At 33.3% G+C, this 21,721-nt stretch overlaps 1 protein-coding gene across 8 annotated transcripts in view; it reads left to right on the top strand.

The window, feature by feature from the left end:
• Positions 1-333: 333 nt before the first annotated feature.
• The window catches only part of LOC107140718 (complement factor H-like), a 49,314-nt gene continuing 27,926 nt past the window's right edge, over positions 334-21,721 (top strand). For 2 of the 8 annotated variants that reach the window (XM_048809770.1, XM_048809769.1), the window contains exons 1-6: positions 334-492; positions 6,080-6,265; positions 9,347-9,445; positions 10,802-10,993; positions 12,932-13,102; positions 15,085-15,258. In XM_048809770.1, the coding sequence (XP_048665727.1) occupies positions 435-492; positions 6,080-6,265; positions 9,347-9,445; positions 10,802-10,993; positions 12,932-13,102; positions 15,085-15,258 (880 nt within the window). In that variant the 5' untranslated portion in view covers positions 334-434. Of the gene's footprint in view, positions 493-6,079; positions 6,266-9,346; positions 9,446-10,801; positions 10,994-12,931; positions 13,103-14,163; positions 14,492-15,084; positions 15,263-20,521; positions 21,482-21,721 lie in introns of those variants that run through there. The other 6 variants (XR_007349894.1, XR_007349893.1, XM_048809766.1 and 3 more) reach the window with 6 other exon arrangements.

Here is a 21,721-nt window from a genome sequence, read left to right as displayed (position 1 = left end):
TTTGTTTTTGTTTTTTCCTTTTGTCAGCTTTGAAACCCAGGAATCTTCCCCAAGAAGCAGGGACTATCTTTTTGAAATATAAACATCAAAGGAGATAGTGACCCTCTCTCTCAGTGAGTACCTTTTCCAGGTGACAGAACTTCTTCCCATACTAAATATATAAGAAGTTTGGTTTTGTTGGGAGACCCCTTGGCTCCAAAGACTAACTTCCCCATCCCCTGAGAAGAGCCCTCCAATGGTGAGCCCTGCTGACTCTCAGGTTCCTTACCCACCAATCAGAAAGCACCCTGTGCCAACTGTCAATCCCTATTTCCCAAGCTCTATCAACTTCCTTTAAAAGGTACTTTCCTGTCCTGATTGCGATTTTTAGCAGAGGTGAACTGGACCCTGTGAGCACTCTCAGCTAATAAATGTGCCCTTAAAAGATTCAAAACATGAGATTGCCTGCAAAGATTATTTGGTTGATATTATGGACTGTTTGTACAGCAGAAGGTAAGATGAAAACAAAAAAGCTTTTTCCTCATAAGTGTATTAGGAAACATTTGCTGATGTTGTTTTTCACATAATTAAAATTTAGTGTAGAAAATGTGATTTAATTAGTAGTTTGTAGCTCAGTGTTTGGCTTTTGACATTTTATACATTAAAAATGGAATTACCTGGGCTGGGGCTGTAGCTCAGTGCTTGCCTCGCATGTGTGAGGCACTGGGTTCAATCCTCAGCACCACATAAAAATAAATAAAGATACTGTGTGTTCATCTACAACTAAATAAATATTTTTTAAAAAATGTAATTACCTTATTTGAATGGCATACATGACTATTCATCATTTTATTTCATGTATAATTTAAGAAACTATTTCAATAAGTGTTTCTGAAAACTAATCGGGTATGATCATTTCCCATGTAATTAACATAAGATACAATCTACTCTTTTTGTTTACAAGCTTCATCAAAATGCTTTATGTGAAAGTAGTAAGAGATTTGTGCATATACATAATCAAAGAAAGCCTTCAAATCAATAATGATTGGATTTATTTCAGATATAATTTTAACTCTTCCTAAAAAATAATAATTTACAAATGATATTACCATGGTCTTAAAAGTTTTATAGAAAAGCATTACTTGTATTATTAGAGTGAGAAGACCATATCAGTTTGAAACACAATTGAATATACAATATTTGTAACATTTAACTTTTTCATTTGGTTTCTTTTTTCCTATGGTTTTCTATAAGGTATAGTCTCTGTGAGCACTCTTTTGAATTAGTAAATGTGAGCACTAGAATTTTTTTTCTGATAGTAGAAAAACAAATTCTGAATTTATAATTAAATTTTTAAAAATTCTTTTTAGTTGTAGATGGACACAATATCTTTATTTATTTATTTTTATGTGGTGCTGAGAATCGAACCCAGTGTCTCATCCATGTGAAGCAAGTGCTTTACACTGAGACACAGCCCCAGCCCCTATAATTAAATTTAATTCTACTTATAATTACCAATAGATTAAAATTTTTATCCTCAGAGGAAGTTTGCTTTCCTAATTCATGATAGGTAACTAGATATGTGATAGGTACCTGAGCAACATTACAATGTCAATTGAATAACATATCATTCATAATTTCCCCAAACTTTTTACTTCTCCAAAACATTTTGATTGAGTGCCTACAATATAGTATCTAACCCCTGAAGAGTATTAGCAAATGTTACAGAACTTTTAACATAGCTCTAATCCCCTTCATGAGAGCTCCACTTACATAATCTAATTACCTCCCCAAACCCCACCTCCTAATACCAACACATGGTGATTAGGTTTAAACATGAATGTTGGGGAAGCAACAAACATGGATATCATAGCACGAGCCTTCTTAACAAAGTCTGATGCTAATTTATCACTCAGACTTCAGAAGAAAAGTCTAATCAGCAGAAGATTATCTAAATGTCAATCAGTTGATCAATATACCCATTTATCTATTTAGCTCTTAAAATAAGAGATTCTTCCTAGTTGCTTAGGAAATTGTGGGAACAATCTAATAATTCTGAAATCTACATGTGGGAAGTCAGAAAGAGAAGGTCACAAACAGACTGGAACTCTCAGGGAAGGCAATTGCTGTCCACAGTAAAATTCCTTCCAGAATTTTTACCTTGAATAATCACCTGGAGTAAAGTCAATAGATTTATTGCATGCCCTCCTAGCAGCACATAGATTAGTGTTTGATGGAATACCAAAAGATGGAGGCCCAGCCATTTTCATCTATCAATTGTTACGCCTATGTATGAGTATGAGTGCACGAATGGTGTAGCCCTACACCATGTACAATCAGAGAAATGGAAAGTTGTGCTCCATTTGTGTAAAACATAAAATACAAATTATTAAAATAAAAAAAGAAAACTATCTCAGCTAGTTAATACCTTTCCACTCTTCTCAACACTGAGGGCTTATAAGACATCAATTCTCTTTTCTCAGTTTATACACCATTGTCATGTAGTTTATATATGTGTGTGTATGCACACTTAAATATACATGTACATATATTATATATATTTGTTTTGTAGTCAATGTTAATTTAGATTTACTCCTGTGTATATCATTTTCTTTGCTCTTCATTTCTTCTTTTATCATAGACCCTATATCCAGGGGCATTTTCCTTTTTCTGAAGTATATCTTTTAGTTCATTTGTTTTTGTTTTATTAATGTGAATTTATGGAGGCAATTTTCTCAAATTTTAGTGATCCAATTTTTATTCTTGAAAAATTATTTCTGTATGTAGAATTCTAGATTGGTAATTACAGCTTTCTCCAAATTAAAAAGATCTTTTTTATTTTTGAAGTCTTGGTCAAATTTATTAACTATTTGAAAAAGTGTTTCAAGCCCCCACCCCAGCATAATGCAAATACATGATGAAAAAATTGAGATCAAAGTGTAGTTCATGTATCATGTATTTTTTTTTATCAGTTCAATGAGAGTTTCTGGAGAATTTGGCCAAATCTGATATATTCTACAAAGATCTCAAGTGAGATATGCATGTCCATTTGCCATCTGGGATCAAAACAATAACTACCTGTCTGTCTGAATTTCTTTGCCAATGTCCTACATTTTTAGTGTACAATTCAGTGGTTTTTAATATACTCACAAACTTGTACACCCATCACTACCATCTAATTCCAGAACATTTTCATCATTACAAAAAGAAATCCTGAACCCACAAGCAGTCACACCTAATTCTACTTCCCCCAGTCCATAGCAACCACTAAGCTAGTTTTTGACTCTGTGAATTTGCCTATCCTAGATAGTTCATGTGAATGGAATTGACAAGGGTATGGCATGTTACGTTGCAGTCTAGTTTTTGTGTCTGGCTTCTTTCACTGAGCATAAGGGTCATTCATGTTATAGCGTGTATCAATGCTTTTATATGCTCTATAATTTTAAAAAAGAATGTTTCTTAGAAAAGAAGGTAAAAAGATATTTTAACTTTTCTAGCTTGTTACCGCTATTGAGAAGTCTGCTGTAAGTCTAACCATTAATTGCCATTAAATGAATCTGACTTTTTCTTTGGCCAGCTTTGCTTTAAACATTCTAAGTTTTCTCCAGCCTACATATCCAAACTTATCCAAACTCCTGCCACAAACCAGTTCAAAATGCTTCTGAACCACATGGTCAGGTTACTCACAGCAACCTGTTAGTATTTGTATGTTAGTCAGCTTTTCATCACTGTGACCAAAGTACCTAACAACAGTTACTTAGCAAAGAAATAAATTACTCTGAGTTTATAGTTTTAAGGACTAAACCTCTGAGGTGTTGAGCCTAAAATAAATTTTTCTTTATGAATTCTCAGTTGACATATAATTTTAAGCACCTAACTAATTTTTGAAATGAAATTTTAAGCGCCTAATTTTAGAAATATAAGACAATGATTTCATGCTTCAACATTTACTATTATTGACTCACTTGTTATTTTAGTGCTATCAAAATAAAATGTTTTTTTTTCTGTATGTGTTTAAGGTTTTTGCTTTTGTTTTTTATGTGTGTGTTTTAGCAGAGCCTGAATATAGGTTTCCTTTGCCAAGATTTGCATTTGTGTTTTGATTTCTCTAATCAATTTTAGGTACCTTTCAGTATTAATTTTTCTGTCAATTTTTCCTCATTGAAACTCCAGTTATTCATATGTTGTGTCACTTGACTCTGCATGACACATCTTTTTACTCTGTTTGATTTGTTCTTATTTATGCACTTTAGCCTTTCTGTATTTCACTTGTGGCATTTCTACATTAGACTTTCTTAAGTTTAATATATTTCCCTCTGTGTCCATATGACTCATGAGACATTATTTCACATATTTATTCTGTACTTTCAGAATAACACATGATTTTTAGAGTCATTTTGTTTTGGGTATCTTTTTATTTTTACTCATTTACATCTTCTTTATATAATTTCTTTAACATACTTAAAAGAGTTATTCTAAAGATATTGATAGCATTGTAGCTTCAGGAGCTAAGTGTCTGCTATTTACTAACTTTATTTTCTCTTTCTGGACATACTTTTTCTCCTTTCATGTGTGCTTTAATTTTCATTCGAGTCCATACATTTTGTATGAGATGGAAGGTTATGACTTAAGTTTACATAATTACTCCCACCAATGAGAGAGTTTGCTTTCTTTTGATCTAATTAAATTCATTTGGGCCTGGGTTACATTTTAGTTTGAGTCAGTCCACTTCTGGTATGAAAAGATGCAAAGAGAGGACTATGTGTGTGTGTGTCTGTGTTTGTGTGTGTGTGTGTGTGTGTGTATGCACGCTCATATGTTTTCAATTGAGAACCTGGTAAGAATTTTGTTCCTCTATCCCAAAAGACTGATAAATTCACCTGCTTCTTTGATGCTTTGACTCCTGTTTTAAAATTTGATCCTGAGTGAATATGTTCAATAAAGATACTGTTTACTTAAAGCAGGCCACTTTTCCTGTTGGGACTTTTTGTCTGAGAATATGTGAAATTTCAGTCCAAATCTTCAGCAGGGAACTCTGATTCTAAACAGGTTTCAGAAAATTTTATGTTAGATGTAATCTCTCAAAGTTTGTCTGGTTCTTCCTTTCTTCATTACCATTCCTCTATTTATTCAACTTCTGATCATCAATCCATATCCAGAGCTGGCAGTCATAACTAGGTAAGAAATAGCCAAAGACCATATGTTTGCATGAAATAGGGCTTTCTCACTTGGATTTAATTTATTTAATCCTCTCAATCCCACAATTTACTTTTAAACACACACACACTGTTTTACATGCACACTGTTCTAGTCAGCTTTCTGTTGCTGTGATTAAAAGATCTGACCAGAACAATTGTAGAGGAGGAAAAGTATATCCGAGAGCTCACAGATTCAGAAGTCTCAGTTCATAGATAGGCAGCTCCATTCCTCAGGGCTCGAGGTGAGGCGAAACATCAGGGTGGAAGAGTGTGGCAGAGGGAAGCTGCTCACATGATGATCAGAAGGCAGAGAGACAGAGAGACTCCACTGGCCAGATACAAAAAATATACTCTATTTGAAAGAATGAACAAGGAACAAGGCTCGTCATCGGAGAAAATGCCTGTTTATTGAGGAACAGCTCTGCATATTTACAGAGCCAGGGGTGGTTTGACAGTTATGACAGTTTAACGGTTTAACAGTTTGACAGTTGGCATGGAGTGCTTTCTGATTGGTGGGTAAGGATCATGAGAGTCAGGAGGGCTCACCATTGGGCGGCTCTTGGCGGGGGGGATGGGGAAGTTAGTCTTTGGAGCTGGGGTGACTCCCAACACTAATGACCCATCCATCTCCTCCAGCCACAACCTACTCACCTTTATTTACCACTCAGTTAATCCCCAATCCCCCCATTAAAGTATACATTCACTGATTGGGTTAAAGCTCTCATAACCCATTCATTTCTCTTCTAAACCTTCTTGCATTATCTTATAAGTGAGCTTTTGGGGACACATCACAACCAACCCGTGACACACATTGCAACAAGGGATGGATCAGTAACCATATAGGTACTTTTAAAAGCAAAGCTAACCCCAACATACCATATGTTTGCTTTCATTATTTGCAGATTGCCAAGGACCTCCTCCAAGAGGAGATACAGAAATTCTGTCTGGTTCCTGGCCTGACCAGCCTTATTCAGAGGGTACTCAGGCTATCTACAAATGCCACCCTGGCTACAGAACACTTGGCATCATCATAAAGGCATGCAGAAATGGAGAATGGGTGGCTCGTAATCCAGCCAGGATATGTCAGAGTAAGTACTTCACTTTTAAAAAAAAATATTTATTCTTAAGTTTTAGGTGGACACAATGTCTTTATTTAACATTTATGTGGTGCTGAGGATTGAACCCAGTGCCTCGTGCATACTAGGCGAGCACTCTACCACTGAGGCACAATCCCAGCCTGAGTACTTCACTTTTTTTGTGAAACTTATGAAATCTTTTAGTTGTGAAAATGCTTGATACTTGATATTGCAACAATACTTGTTGAATTATTTCATTCTTATCATTTTAATACAAAACGATACATGATTATTTTTAAAAAGACAACAGTAATCTGACAAAATTTAAAAATGCATTCAATTATAAAATAATAGCTTTGCTATTTTCAATTTTCTTTTAACTCAATGTTGTCCTCTCATTAAATACCAAATATCTTTGTCTACAACTCCTACATAAAATGTGTTCCCTGTATAACATGCTAATATATATATATATATATATTTAAGGAAGACCTGTGGACATCCTGGGGATACTCCCTTTGGTTCTTTTCATCTTGAAGTAGGAAATAAATTTGAATATGGTGCAAAAGTTGTTTATAAATGTGATGAGGGGTATGTAGTCAATATTAAAAAGGTTTATAACTCAAATACTAAAGAGGAACTGTACTAATTTACATACACAAATTACTTGAAAATTAAGGTACAATATAAATTATTATATGTGTATATCATACTATCTCCTTAACATTAAGAAATTCAAGCTGTAATTACCCTGGTATAGTATTATTATAAGTATATGGAAAAACAGTTCACATGTAAGTAAGTGTTCACCCAAGGCATCTTTTCTACATTGTACTATTTGCAGGGTATTTTGGGTTATTTATGTTGGGGATAATTGGACATATAATAAAATTATAAATTTATAAAATTTAAGGGGAAGCAAGACTTTGGTTGTAAGTTTTATTTATAAATGCTATTATTTAAATTTTCATGTTATACAAATTCTTCTTATCATTCATATCAAAAATGCTACTCTTTCAGAATCATTGATTTTATGCCTTCTAACCAACCAGTCAGGTTTCCTGACTGATCTCATCACAGTACCTCCTTACTATTTTTTCCTCTCTTTTATTCCTCTCTAGATCAAAAACTTATTTAGCAGAAAATATTGTACATTAGAAAGCCATGATCAGATCACTGTAATTTTACACTAAACAAGAAGTATCAAGAGATTATAAATTGAATCATTATTCTCCCTTCATACATTTCTTGATTTGGAGCAAGAAAATGTAATAGTTTAAAGGTTAGACTTCACACTAAATCCACATTTCAAACCTTCAACTCTCAGTATCTGTGTGTATAAATAGGTTTTCACTTGTATTTTGCTCTCTTTTTCAAGTGAACACATATCATGTGCATCATGGGATTAGTGAGAGAAATAAATAAGACCCATATTTGATGCCCTTAAAAGAAATCCTGGAATATTGCAAATGCCCAATAAGTATTAGTTCTTAATAATTTGGCCTTTTCTGAGGAAGTTTTTCAAACACATTTTCAGTCCAACTCTCAGTCATTATTACTGTCATCTTTATATAATAACCAAGTAGGTTAAGCCAATCTGGGCCTGAACTTTTCCATTTGCTCTACCTCTGAAATTTCTGGAAAAGTCTTCCCTTTAGGTTCCAACAATGACTTGGAAAGGAATCAAAATCCATAAATTTCTTTTACTTGATTTCCTCAATTGTAACAATTCATATTTACAACTTGTTCAAGAAATTAGCTACAGACTTGCCTCTGATTCTGGCTCTCTTTACCTCACCCTGTGTCAAGTAGGGGTAACTCTGCTATAGCCTCACTGTGGGAGTTTCTGCCTCTTCTCTTAGTCTCCAACAAAACTTTGTCAGTAAAATCGCTGATATTTATCAGTGAAATGAAGTGCTGAGATCATTCAGCAAACTGAAGTAATTTATGTTATTTTAATTTTTTATTTAAAATAAATTTGATTCTTAAATTTATTTTCAAGGGGATGTAAATCTTTTGACCTAGTTGTAGATGGTGAAGTAGATTTAATTTTTTTTTGTACTTGTAGATGGACAGCATGCCTTTATTTTATTTGTTTATTTTTATGAGGTGCTGAGGATCAAACCTAGTGCAAGGCAAGCACTTTGCCACTGAGCTACATCCCCAAACTGGTGAAATAGATTTTTTTACCGCTTGCTTTCTGTCAGTCAACTAACCCTTTTTGATCTTTTGCCTTTAGTTATTTCTCTTGCTGAATACTAACCATTAAACTGGATATTCAATGCAGATATCCAGTTTTATAATCCTACAGGAAGGTAGTTTTCAGAAGTTTTGAAAAACCTTTAAAAATTTTTTTATTATTATTCTGCTTGTCTGGGTTTGAGTATTGTGAGCTACTGTTTTTTTGCCAATCACTATCAAATAGGCAACTTCTCTCTTTTTCCTCCACTCCTCCCTCCAAATATTTGGACCATGGGAGGCTTTTGCAGAATGTTGCAGAATATCTGCAACATCTTTGGGAAACAAATGGATCTCTGGTGCAGGTGGAAAAAAATAAATACAAAATCTGCTTTCTACCATTCTAGCTAGTAGAGAAGTTACAGGATTATCTTAGTAGTCAATTATTTTGTTTCCTTTACATGAATGATACATAGAATAAATGCTTGTCTCTGTGACTAAAACTAGGTTTATGAAACTGTTTTCTTTCCTTACAGAATTAGTCACAAATAAAAGCCATTTTCCTTTTTTTGAGGAAGAACATCTATTTTACTTGTACAATGAGCAGAACAATCCTTATTTGCAAATGAAGAAAACAAAGGCCCATGAAAATTATTTAGTGAGTCTGCAGGTCTTTCAAAGAAAAAAAGAGAGGGGGTGAGAAAGACATTTAAGACAGGAAGGAAGGAAGAAAGGAAGGAAAGAACAAATGATGGCAGGAAGGGAGAAAGGATAGTAGGGAAGGTAAAATAAAGGAAGAGAAAAAGAAGGAAGTAAATGTATAAGTAGCTAATTTTCCATAAAAAGGAGTTTTTGAAAGACATTCAGAGTAGGATTAAGCTAAAAACTGCATGCAAATACGTAATCTCTTGCCAGTCTGTTATTTTTGTGTTTTCAGGTATCGAATGTTAAGCGACAATAATTTCCGAGAATGTAAAGCAGAAGGATGGACAAATGATATTCCTATATGTGAAGGTAATATAAAATTTATTTACAATCTCTCAAGATAGCTAAACTATTTAAGCTTTTTCAAAATGTTTGACATCAAAACATCCTTAAGTTTATAATTAAATATTTTTTATTTAAATTATTTTTCTGGTTTATAATACAGTAAAGTTCCTTCCCTTGCTGAATACCAACCACTTAACTGGCTATCCAATGTGGATATCTAGTTTCGTTATCCTACAGGTAGGTGGCTTTAAGAAACTTTTGAAAAATCTGAAAAAGTTGTTCTTTCTGCATTCTGCTTGTCCAGTGCTGCAATGTATCTAGTTATTTTGTTTTATTTTTTATTTTTAAATTTATTTTTGGTACCAGGGAATGAACTCAGGGTGCTCAATTACTGAGCCACATTTCCAGGTTTTTTGGATTTTATTAAGAGACAGGGTATTGCAAAATTGCTTAGGGCCTCACTAAGTTTCTGAGGCTGGTTTTGAATTTGTGTTCCTCCTGCCTCAGCCTACAAAGTCATTGGGATTACAGATGTGTACCAAACACGCCTGACAAGTCATTTTATTACTACATATTTTGTGTTTCCATATATCAAATATAGGAGTTGAGGTTATAGCTCAGTGTTAGTGTGTTTATTAGCCATGCGTGAGGACCTGGGTTCTATTTCCACTACCTCAAAAATAAATAAATAGATAAATAAGAGGGAGAGAGAGAATAAATAAACAAATAAATCAAAATCCCTTGGGATTCTTGTTAAAACTGAGATTTGGGTTACTAAAAGAAAGGCCTATTGAATCAGTATCTTTGGGGTGAAAGAGAAGCACTCCTATAATTTTCATTATAACAAGAATCCAGGGTCCTTCTACAGTAAAAAGGTTTGACTACCATAACCTTGGATACTTGAAAATATTAAGTAAAAAATCAAAATAAGTACTCAAGTTATTTTGAACACTGAGGTGAAAGAGGAAGGAAATTTAAGAACAATTTTTCTATTGAAGTAAATATTATGAAGTTTACTTTTATATCTTTTAGAATGCTGGTTTATATTATTTGGGGGCATAAATGGAAATTTTGTATTTAGTCATTCTAAACTTATATTTCTTAATAATTTGAACTACTTGTTACCATAAAAATGCAAACTACCATTCAAAGTAGTTGTTTGTTCACTTCCACAGAAAAGAATCAGAGATAAACAGTAATTTTAATGTTACTGAGCCCTTATCTTTTGCAAACAGGTATATCAAATGCTTCTAAAAATATTTAAGTAATTTCCTCTATTTTATCGATGATTTTTACACATACACAGACACACACGCTCACACGATTTCATTATAAAGTTTTCTAATTCTACTAGAAAAAATTTTATTTTTGTTTTTTTAGTTGTTAAGTGTTTGCCAGTGACAGAACCAGAGAATGGGAGAATTATCAGTAGTGCGACAGAACCAGATGAGGAATATTATTCTGGACAAGTCGTGCAGTTTGAGTGTAATTCAGGCTTCAGACTTGAAGGACACAAAGAAATATATTGTTCAGAAAATGGTCATTGGAGTAATGAGAAACCAAGATGTGTGGGTGAGATATATTTAACTGCTTGCTTGATTGTTCTTAGTTTTTCTTATGAAAATATATATTTAAAAACATTGTATACAATAATGAATATAAATAATTCTTAAAAAGCTAACATTTATTAAGCATGTACAATATCCCTGTAGTTGATCTTAGTTTTCTATATAAGTCATCTTATTTTCTACCTTACAAAACAGTTTTATGATTTATGTACTAATATCATCTCTATAATTGAAGAAATTTTGGTGCAAAATTGTTTTAGTCAGCTTCTTGGCTGCTTGATAAAAAAAAAAAAAAGAACAATTAAAGGAGGAGAAGTTTATTTGAGGTCTCAGTTTCAGCTGTCTCAGTCCATAGATAGCCAGCTCCATTCCCTGGGGCTCAAGGGACATGATGGTGAAATAATGAAGCAATGGAAAGAGGCTCAGGACATGATGATCAGGAATGAGAGAGAGAGAGAGAGAGAGACTCTCCTCACGACATACAAAATGTATACCCCAAAGGTACACCCTCAATGACCCACCTCTTCCAGCCACACCCTACCTACTTTCAGTTACCACTCAGTCAATTTCTATCAGAGGATTAACTGGGTTAAGGCTCTCATAACCCAATCATTTCACCTCTAAATCTTCTTGCATTGTCTCACACATGAGCTTTTGGGTGTTACTTCACATGTAAACCATAACAAAAATCAAATCATGCAGCCTAGATTACCACAGCATAGGGAGTCTAGATTTAAACCTAGGTTATTATCTGGCATCAACATCCATACTCTAACCATAAACATATTGTTGTTGGCTCTTTTTTCAGGGTGGTGGGTACCAGGGATTGAACTCAGGGGCACTCAAACATTGAGCCATATCCCTAGCCCTTATTTAGAGACACTAGACAAGCTTAGTGTCTTGCTGTTCCTGAGGCTGGCTTTGAACTTGAAATTCTGCCTCAGCCTATGCTGCTGGGATTACAGGCATGTAACAATACTACTGGCTATTTTTAGGTGACCATGAAGAAGGCAAAAGCATGCCAGTCCCAGGAAGGTCAAAGAGGAACATAGAAAGGCAGTGAGGCTTCAATAAGTGTGAAGTTCTATTGTTCCTTGTCCACTGTCCACAGGGGCCTTGCATAGGATGCAGTCAGGTGATAAGTCAGTGGTAAACTGAAGATAGGAAGATAGGCCCGTACAAGGTACTGAGAAGCTAATGCACCATTCTTAAGAACTTAGCTTTAATGCAGACTGATTTGGGAACTGATGAAGGATTTCAAGTGGAGGAATAAAGTGACCATTTGGAAGTTTTTGTAGTTAAACCCAAGAAAAACAGATTAGGAAGATGGAAGAAGAGGATTTGGGAAAACAGTTATCATTGTCACTATCTGAGGGAAATGTGTTGAGAGAAGTGGTGTCAAGGATGATGGGCAGTTTTCTGTTGTTATTGTTTGTGTGTTTGTTTTGTTGTGATTTTTTTTGACAGAAAACCTGTATAGATGATGAAGACACAAAAGCAGAATCTCAGTTACTTTTCAAAGATGTAATGAAAAATGAATTGAATAAATTTCCTTGACAAAGTTTTCTGTTGAATAAGTACTCTAATCAATAACAAGAAAATGTTTTATTTTTACAAGTCACTTGGAGAAAATCTAAATTCAATATCACATATACATTTGATGAGTATTACTATCATTTATTGCCAAAGGACTAATTTACCCTTAAACTAAAATTGAAACATAATTTTACTCAGAATTTTAACTTCTGGCAAAAAAGAAGGGCAACTGATAATAACAACGATGTTAAGAATAACAGATAAGTCAGTCAAGCCAAAAGAGAACTTTTGTTTGTTTGGATGATTTACCTAATGGAAACAAAATTTCTATTTTTATATAAACACAACTTGGTCATAGTCCTTTAGTTCATAATAAACATTTTAGAATTTAATCTCTTGTATTTAGAAATTTCCTGCACATCGCCAGAAATTAGAAATGGCTATTCTGTATCTCTGAAGAAAATTTATAAGGAGAATGAAATATTTCAATATAAATGTAATCAAGGTTTTGAAAACAGTGAAAGAGGCAATGCTACATGCACTAGTTCAGGATGGAGTCCAAGTCCCTCATGTGAAGGTAAGATTATTTTTATTTTCTGTCTCTTTTGTTAAAAATTTTATCAGGCCTGGTGCGGTGGTGCACATCTGTAATCCCAGGGCTTGGGAGGCTGAGGCAGGTGCATCACAAATTCAAAATCAGCCTCAGTGACAGCAAAGTACTAAGGAACTCAGAGAGACCCTGTATCTAAATAAAATACAAAAGAGGGCTAGGGATGTGGCTCAGTTGCCAAGTGCCTTGAGTTCAATCCTTGTTCCTGACTCCAAAAGAATTTTATTGGTTATTTATTTATTTATTATTTATTTTTGTGGTACGTGGGATTGGGCCCAGGACCTTCTGTATACTAGGCAAGGATTCCACCATTCACTGAGCTATAGCCCCAGACCCAATTATTTTAATTAATATAATCATTTTATGCAAGCAATCTATTTTTCTCAAAAATGGCATATTAAATTTGTAAGAATTAAATGTGCAAAGTCCTTTTTGACACTAATTTGTATGATATTCTCTCAAGATAAAAATAAATAGGACCATAAGCTTAAATATACTATTAAGTAGCTAGTTCATGGTGATAAAACATTCCAGGAGCAGAGTCAGGACTGTCAATAGGCTTTCCAATTTTAATAATCTGCAATTCTCTTTTTTAAAAAATATTTTTAGTTGTAGATGGTCAATATCCTTATTTATTTATTTATTTATTTATTTATGTGGTGCTGAGGATCAAACCCAGTGCCTCACACTTTCGAGGCGCTCAATCACCGAGCCATAACCCCAGCCCTTGCTATTCTGAAATACATAGATTGCTTTTCTAAAGCCTAGAATTTGGCTCTAAAGAGTAAATTATGTTAACATCAGATGAGGTAAATCTCTCTTTAGACAATGGAATTAAAGGGATCCAGAAAGTGGAGATTTTCATGAGCAACGGGTCTAATTTGGAACAACAGTGATGATGGTGCTGAAAAAGAAATCCTAACTCCCAGCTTCTTCATGGAAGGATGTCATGCAGAGAGGCAGAGCGCTTTTCCCCACAAGAAGTATATCTGAATATCGTGTTCTTTTTTGCCTACCTCCTTTTAAAGGGATGTCTTCCAATGATCATGACCTAGACAAGAGATTATAGATGATTGAAGAGTTAAAGAAATCATAACCATAAAAAGAATAGCAAGAAGACATAGCTATATTGTCGTAATTCCTGTCCTCAGATATTTGCAGGCATTTCTGAAAAGAAGTTAGGTAGATTTTTCATGAGAACAGTTGCAGTGAGTATATAAGGCAACACTTCCTGCTTTGGGGCCTCAGCCTTTGGATACAAACCCGCTGGACCAGTGCCAACACTAATATGCTCTGCTTCCTGCTGAATGCCCTGGTTCCTGGACTCTGTGGAAGAATCCTGTAACAGTGGCAATGGTAATGCAGTGAAATATGGTAAACTAGTTCTAATAATCAGGTGATAAAGGCATCATCTTTCCAATGTTCTTCTTCAGTTATTGCAGATGTGGGAGTGAGAACATGAAAATTCATATAGCGTCTTTTAAAACTAACTTCTGTTTTTATTTTCATTACATTGAACTATCTAAGTCATATGGCCACATTTAATTCAAAGAAGGGATGTGATATCCTACTAGTTGTCGGAAAGAAGAGTCTATGTATATTTATGAGAGCAACAGTGCCAAAAGAAATAGAAGAAAGTGGAAGAAATATTTGAAGTTATACATGATGAAGTCATTGCCATACATGGAGTATCATGAAGTATGTGATGGCTTTGGACAAAGAGGGATTTAGAGTTCAGGGGACACAAACATATTGGTGAAAACCACAGTAAGTTTAACAGGAGTAATATATAAGGATATATATAGTGATATGTGAGGATATGTTTATTTTAATGTCATTTTGTGCTCCTCTTGGGACAAATAAATATCACCTATAGTCTTACTTTGATATACTTAATTTTAATGAGTACTGATTTCCACACTATTCACACATCCTATTTCTTTTTCCAGAAGTAACATGTAATCCTCCTTATATTCCAAATGGTGTTTACTCACCTCAAAGGATTAAGCACAGAACTGAAGATGAAATCAGATATGAATGTAAAAGTGGTTTTTATCCTGCAACCAGGGGAAATACGGCAAAATGTACAAGTAGTGGCTGGATACCTCCTCCAAGATGTAGCTGTAAGTTTCATTTACATCTTGACCTACTTTGTAATTCTGAATTGATATTTTTCCTAAACACACTAACACACACACACACACAAACACCCAGTGACAAGACCAAATAGTTGTCTATGTTTATGTACATGATATGTACATAAATTAGAGCCTTTAAAATCATTCTTTACTTTTCTTAGTATGAAATTTACTAAAACAATTTCTTGCAACTCAATAAATGTATGTATGTGTATAAACGTATTTCTCTAATTAATAAAATTCTTCCAATATGTGAATAAAACATTGGGTAAAAATACTACCTTCTAACAGATAATATGTTAGTTATTTGTTTCATTAAAACAAATTTCCCCCAAAACATATTTGTTTAATACCAAACATTTGTTGTCTCACAGTGTCTGTGGGTCAGGAATTTGGGAATGACTTCCCTGGGTACTTCTGAGTCAGTTTCTTCTTGTGGTGCAGTCAGTACATTGGAGTAATAGACTGTTCTGCAGGATCTGCTTCCCACATGGTTCACGCACATAGATTTTGGCAGGAGGCCTCAGCTCCTGACCACATGGGCCTCTCCTTAGGTTACCTGAATGACAGCTAACTTTCTCCAGAGGTACTGATCTGAGTGTGTGGAGGCCCGAATACCACTTAGGATCTACTCACACACTCTTGCTGCCACCACACTTTGATCTTCTGAAAACTTTTAAATTTAGCTTACCATGTTACTTTCAATTACCCTGTTTAGATTTTGTTTGCAGTTCTCTTGGGTCTGCAAAGTAATTTACAAAGAATTCACAGCTTAATGATATTGACCTTTCTCTTTTAAAAATGAAGTATATTTCTATGTATATATTTCTACATATACATTCTATATTTCATATCTAGGTCTTTTGATACACATTTTTGCTCATGAGAAGCTTTGGGCTTTTCTGAACTTTATTCTTTTTTAGGTAACAGGTCTATCCATTACTTGTTTCAGCTCTAAGAATGTTCTTTTATCTTTGGCAATTTTAAATTTTACAAGATTTATATTATTAATTTGCTTAAAATTTGTATTGAGCTTTTATTTGATGGTTTTTAACTTTCTCTTCAGAACTATTTTTTGCTTATATTATTATTTTTCCTGTATTTTTTCTATCTGAAGTGTTATTTGGGTTAATCTGCTTTGAACATATAACTTTTATTTCTATATCTTTTCACTTTTTATGTTCTATGTAGACAGATTGCTTTGACTTTTTTCTTTCAGTAACTTAATTATATTTAAAAATGTTTTTAAAACTGCATATTTAATTTCTAAGGGATGATTTTAAAAATTATATTAGTATGTATTTTATAATATAGACTAATGGGCTTTGTTGTGACATATTCATATCTGCACATGATAATTTAATTAGTTTCATTCCCCACTACCTCCTCTGGCCCTTCTTCCTCCCTTGCCAGTCACCTACTCATTTTTAAATTTCTAAGCATTCAATTTTAAAAAGACAAACTTTATTTAGGTATGAAGTATATACAAAGAAGTATATAGTGTGAAGGTGAAAGACTTTGATAAATTATATAAGTATAAACATAATGAAGTTTGTGATACTTTTAATATTATGAGAAAGTTCTCTGGTTCTTTATCCACTGAGTCTACCCTCAATTCCATCAACATAGGTAATCAATGTTATTTCTGTCACTACAGATTAGTTTGCCTTTTGACAACTTTGTTATCAATAGATTTACACAGCATATTCATTTATATTTGGCTTTATGTTTTTCAGCAAAATGAAATTTTTTTCTGTTGTTTCTTGCATTAACTAATTGTTTTCATTATGAAGTCATATAACATTATACAAATCAATGAGTATTTGGTTTTCTATTCCACTACAAATGAACATTTGGGTTATTTTCATGTTTTGGTAATTATGATTGCACTCTTTATGAACATTAGAATAAAGTCTTTGTATAGACATATTTTTACTCTTTATCTAGGATACATTTCTAAAAGTGAAATTGCTGAGTCATATGCTATGTATATGACTAAATCTATAAGAATCTGCCATATTGATTTTCAGGATTATTGGAATATTTTATACCTTCTTATTGGCCACATTTAAGAGTTCCAATTGACTTGCATCTTCACTGACAAATAAGATGGCCAGTTTTAAAATTTTACCACATTGGTGTATATGTAATGGTATATCATTGTGCCCTCATTTTATTTTCCTGGTTGACTCTTTATGGTGAACACTATTATATCTGCTTAGACATTACATCTGTTGGGACATTGTTATACTTTTTTTTGTAAATTTCAATGTTTTTCCCATTTAAATTGTGTAGGTTATCTTATCATTCCATTGTGATAGTCTTTCATATAGTTAGGATGCAATACCATTATCAGATATATGTCTATACATATTTTCTCACATTTTGTGGTTTATCTTCTGAGGTTCTAGGACATTGTTTCCAGTAACATATATTCTAACTTTTGATGAAATCCAAATTAATAATTTTTGTGAGTTATTTTTGGTCTATATAGATCATTTTTGCCAACACTAAATTTGCCCCAAAATTGCCGTATTTTTCCAGTAATATTTCTATATCTCATATTCATATGTTGATTGACATACTGTTATGTTTTTTATGAAATGGAAACACATTTAACCAGATTAATAGAACAGTTACAATCTGAGAAAATTCCTCATCTTAAACGTTAAAACATTCAGTACATTTGACAACTCCAAGACATATCCACTTTGAGAAACAAAAAATAGGTCATTGAAGACTGATCATAGAATATAAATATACACTTGGGCATCTTCAGTATATAGAGTATATTTGAAAATATGTGACTGAGTCTAGCCAGGGAATCACTCTATTTTAAAAATAAGTCTGGATATTTGGTCATCAGCATTCTAATATTTAAAATTCAGGAAATGAATAATGGAGATATTATATCATCCTTTTCCATTTTTAAAAATAATTTTTCCTAATTTATTTTCTCTTACTTTAATTTGAACCTACCTTTGGCTAAGGGAAAAGTCAGTTTTATGTAAACCACAGAATTAGGTCTCATTTATAAATCTATCTTGCCCTACTTGCTCTTTCACCTGATATATTTAGATCATTTATATTTAAAATAAATATTGGGCTTTTTGTTTCTTGTTTTATTTGTTTAATTTCTCTATTTCTAATTCTTGTTTCTTTTCAGGGAACATATTAAAAGAATTTCATTTTGATTTATCTTCCTGTTTTTGAGTGTATCTCTATGATAGCTTCGCCCACCACCTTTCTTTTTAAAATTGTTGCTTTATGAATTGCAATATATACATAATATATTCCCAACTTACCACTCTACTAGTAATGGCACTTTATTTTCAGTCAAAACATGGGAACATTACTTCCATTAAAATCCATTTACCCTTTAGTATTTCCTGTTCGTACACTGAACATTGTTCATACATTGAACATTCCTGTTCATACATTGAACATTGAACATTTGGTAAAACGCTATAATTATTTTTCAAGCAACAAACATAAATGAACAAACTGAAGAGAAAAAAAAGTCTACTATATTAAATAGTCTTCCTTTTAGCAATTATAGGAGTGAGAAACTGACAATGTAATTGATAAAAGAAAGAATATCTAATATAATAGACTTTTTCCTCCTTAGTCTGTTCATTTGTTTGATAACTCAATTATCCTTTCTTCCCTCTTTCTGGGCCTTCAACATTTTCTTTTCCTCTAAAGGTCTCTGAAGTTTGATTGATTCATTGATTGATTTTCAGTCTATTTTCATTCTGGGTAATTTAGGTTGTTATATCTTGAAGTGCATGGATTTATCCTTTGGACATCCTCAAACTGTTCAGTCTGTCCAGTGAGACATTTTGTTTTGTGTTTAATTTGTTATATTTATCTGTTCTAAACCCTACTGAGCTTTTAAGAAACATTGACTATCAATATTTTTATCACATCAGTATTCTCTTGTATTCTCTTTCTTGTTTTTAAATGTTTCTGATCCTTAATATGATGAGTAATTTTTAATTTTACACTTGATATTTTAGGTATTATACTTGAGGACTTCCCCACCAATCATTTTATTTAAATTTCATGTTCAGTGGTTCTCCATTACAGCCATGCTGGATTTAAGTCAGGTTTCTCATTCAGCCTCTACAGGCATACAGGATCTCTTCTGCCACTCCTATATGTGGCTGGTCTCTGGTCATCAGTGCCTTATGATGTTTTTATGATTTTCTCTAGATTAGGTCATGTATTGTTTTAAAGATCTCTTAGACTTGCAAGGCTGCTCCCTTCCTTGTCCTTAGGTTAAAGAGATGAGACTTTCCATGAGATTTTCCTTATTTATCTCTACCTAATATCATTTCGGAGATTATCAGTCTTCTCCAGTACTCCATCTAGAACACACAAGAGCCCCCAAATGAACTCATATAACAACCTGATTGCCATTCCTTGAGTCCTGAAGTTCCTAGCCAGAGTGAATTCTCTGTACCTTCTAGAATCTTCTTATAATGGTATTTAAAAATATTTATGTCCAAGATTAAAATTTATGGTAGCAAAAGGGGAAGGGAGGGGTGTTGTGGATAGGAAAGACAGTGGAAAGAAATGGACATCGTTACCCTAAGTACATGTATGAAGACAAGAATGGTGTCACTCTACTTTGTGTCCAGAGATATGAAAAATTATTCTCTATATGTGTAATATGAATTGGAATACATTCTGCTGTCATATATAACAAATTAAAATTTTTCAAAAGCCCCAACATACAAAACGTGAAAAAAAAAGGGAATAGGTAACAATGATTTTTACTCATCTTCTCCAAATTAGGAAGACAATATTTCCCTATTATTCTCTACAAATTTACTTCCTTTGAACTTTCTTCAAGGAGTTTTTTGTCTTTTGTAATGAAAAGGAAAATTAAGAAGAAGTCAGTAGGAACACAATAAACACTGCGTAATGTCATATATAATAACAAGAAACTTTCTTAGTTTGTCCTCACTGTCTACGTGATCAGCATTTATATATTAAGACACATTTTTTAGTATTGAATCACTACAAAGGAGACATATTTGTTGATGGTGTATGTGCGCCTTCACTGAGATGAAAAGAACTTAAAATGTAACTCTCATTTTCTATGATTAAGATTTCTGTGAGCAATCATTTGGTACCAGAAATCATAAAATCTTGATGCTATCTAGAGTGATGTGTGTGCTGGCTTTAATTTTATACTGTATTTTGATTTGTTCTCTCCACAAATGAAATGGTATTTTTCCAGATTCCACAGGAAAATGTGGGCCTCCTCCACCTATTGACAATGGAGATCTCACTTCATTCCCATTACCAGTATATCCTACGGGATCATCAGTTGAATATCAGTGCCAATCCTTATATCAACTTGAAGGTAGCAAGACAGTAATATGTAGAAATGGAAAGTGGTCAAACCCGCCAAAATGTTTACGTAAGTACTTCAGTAATCTCATGGGACTTTGGAAAATCAGCACCTATAGTAGGATACTTTTCTGTGTAAAATAGCAATAATTCACATATTATAAAAGAAATATTCTGTGGAATGCTTTATTACCAAATATTCATATGTGAGGAAATAAAGATTAATAAGTTATTTTTTTATTTTAAAATCATTAATTAATACAATTTTATATATGTTTTCAATCTTTTATTAGCATGTAATTGTTGCCCTTATTAATGGGGGTCAGTGTGATATTTCCATATATTCAAACACCCAGCATGATCATATCCAACCTCTATTTACCCACCCTACATCCCTTGCATTCAGTCACCCTTTTTAATATTCCACCTATGAGAGAGAATGTATGGGACTTATCTTTCTGTGTCTGGCCTACTTGGTTTAACATAATGTCCTCCCTTTGTATCCATTTTGCTGTAAATGACAAAGCCAATTCTTCTTTGTGGCTAAATAATATTCCCTTGTGTAAATATACTACATTGTCTTTATCTCCTCATGTATTGATAAACACATGTTTTCATTCAATATCTTAGCTACTGTGAATAACACTGCATGGGCATGCAGATATCCCTTTGGTATGCTGATTCTTTTTCCTATGGATATGTACTTCTGAACTAATTTAAGTTTTTTGAAAAACCTTCTGCTCTCCATAATGATCGTGCCAATTTAAATTCCCACCAAGAGAGTGTAAGTGTTCTTTTTCTCCCACATCCTCACCAACATTTATTAATTTTAGGGTTTATTGTTAATAATAGACCTTCTAACTGGGGTGATGTGGTATCTCATTGTGATAATAATAGACCTTCTAACTGGGGTGATGTGGTATCTTCATTTCCCTGATGGCTAATGATATTGAGAGGGTTTTTTTAAATGTATTTTTGACTGTTTGTATGTCTTCGAGATATGTCTATTCACAAATCATTTGCCCAATGTTTAATTGGATTAATTGTTTTTAGTTTTTTTTTGAGGTCATTATACATTCTAGGTATT

Source organism: Marmota marmota, unplaced genomic scaffold (assembly GCF_001458135.2).
Source record: "Marmota marmota marmota unplaced genomic scaffold, marMar, whole genome shotgun sequence".
Taxonomy (NCBI): domain Eukaryota; kingdom Metazoa; phylum Chordata; class Mammalia; order Rodentia; family Sciuridae; genus Marmota; species Marmota marmota.
The sequence above is the reverse complement of the archived record's forward strand: the minus strand, read 5'-3'. Positions and strand labels throughout refer to the sequence as shown.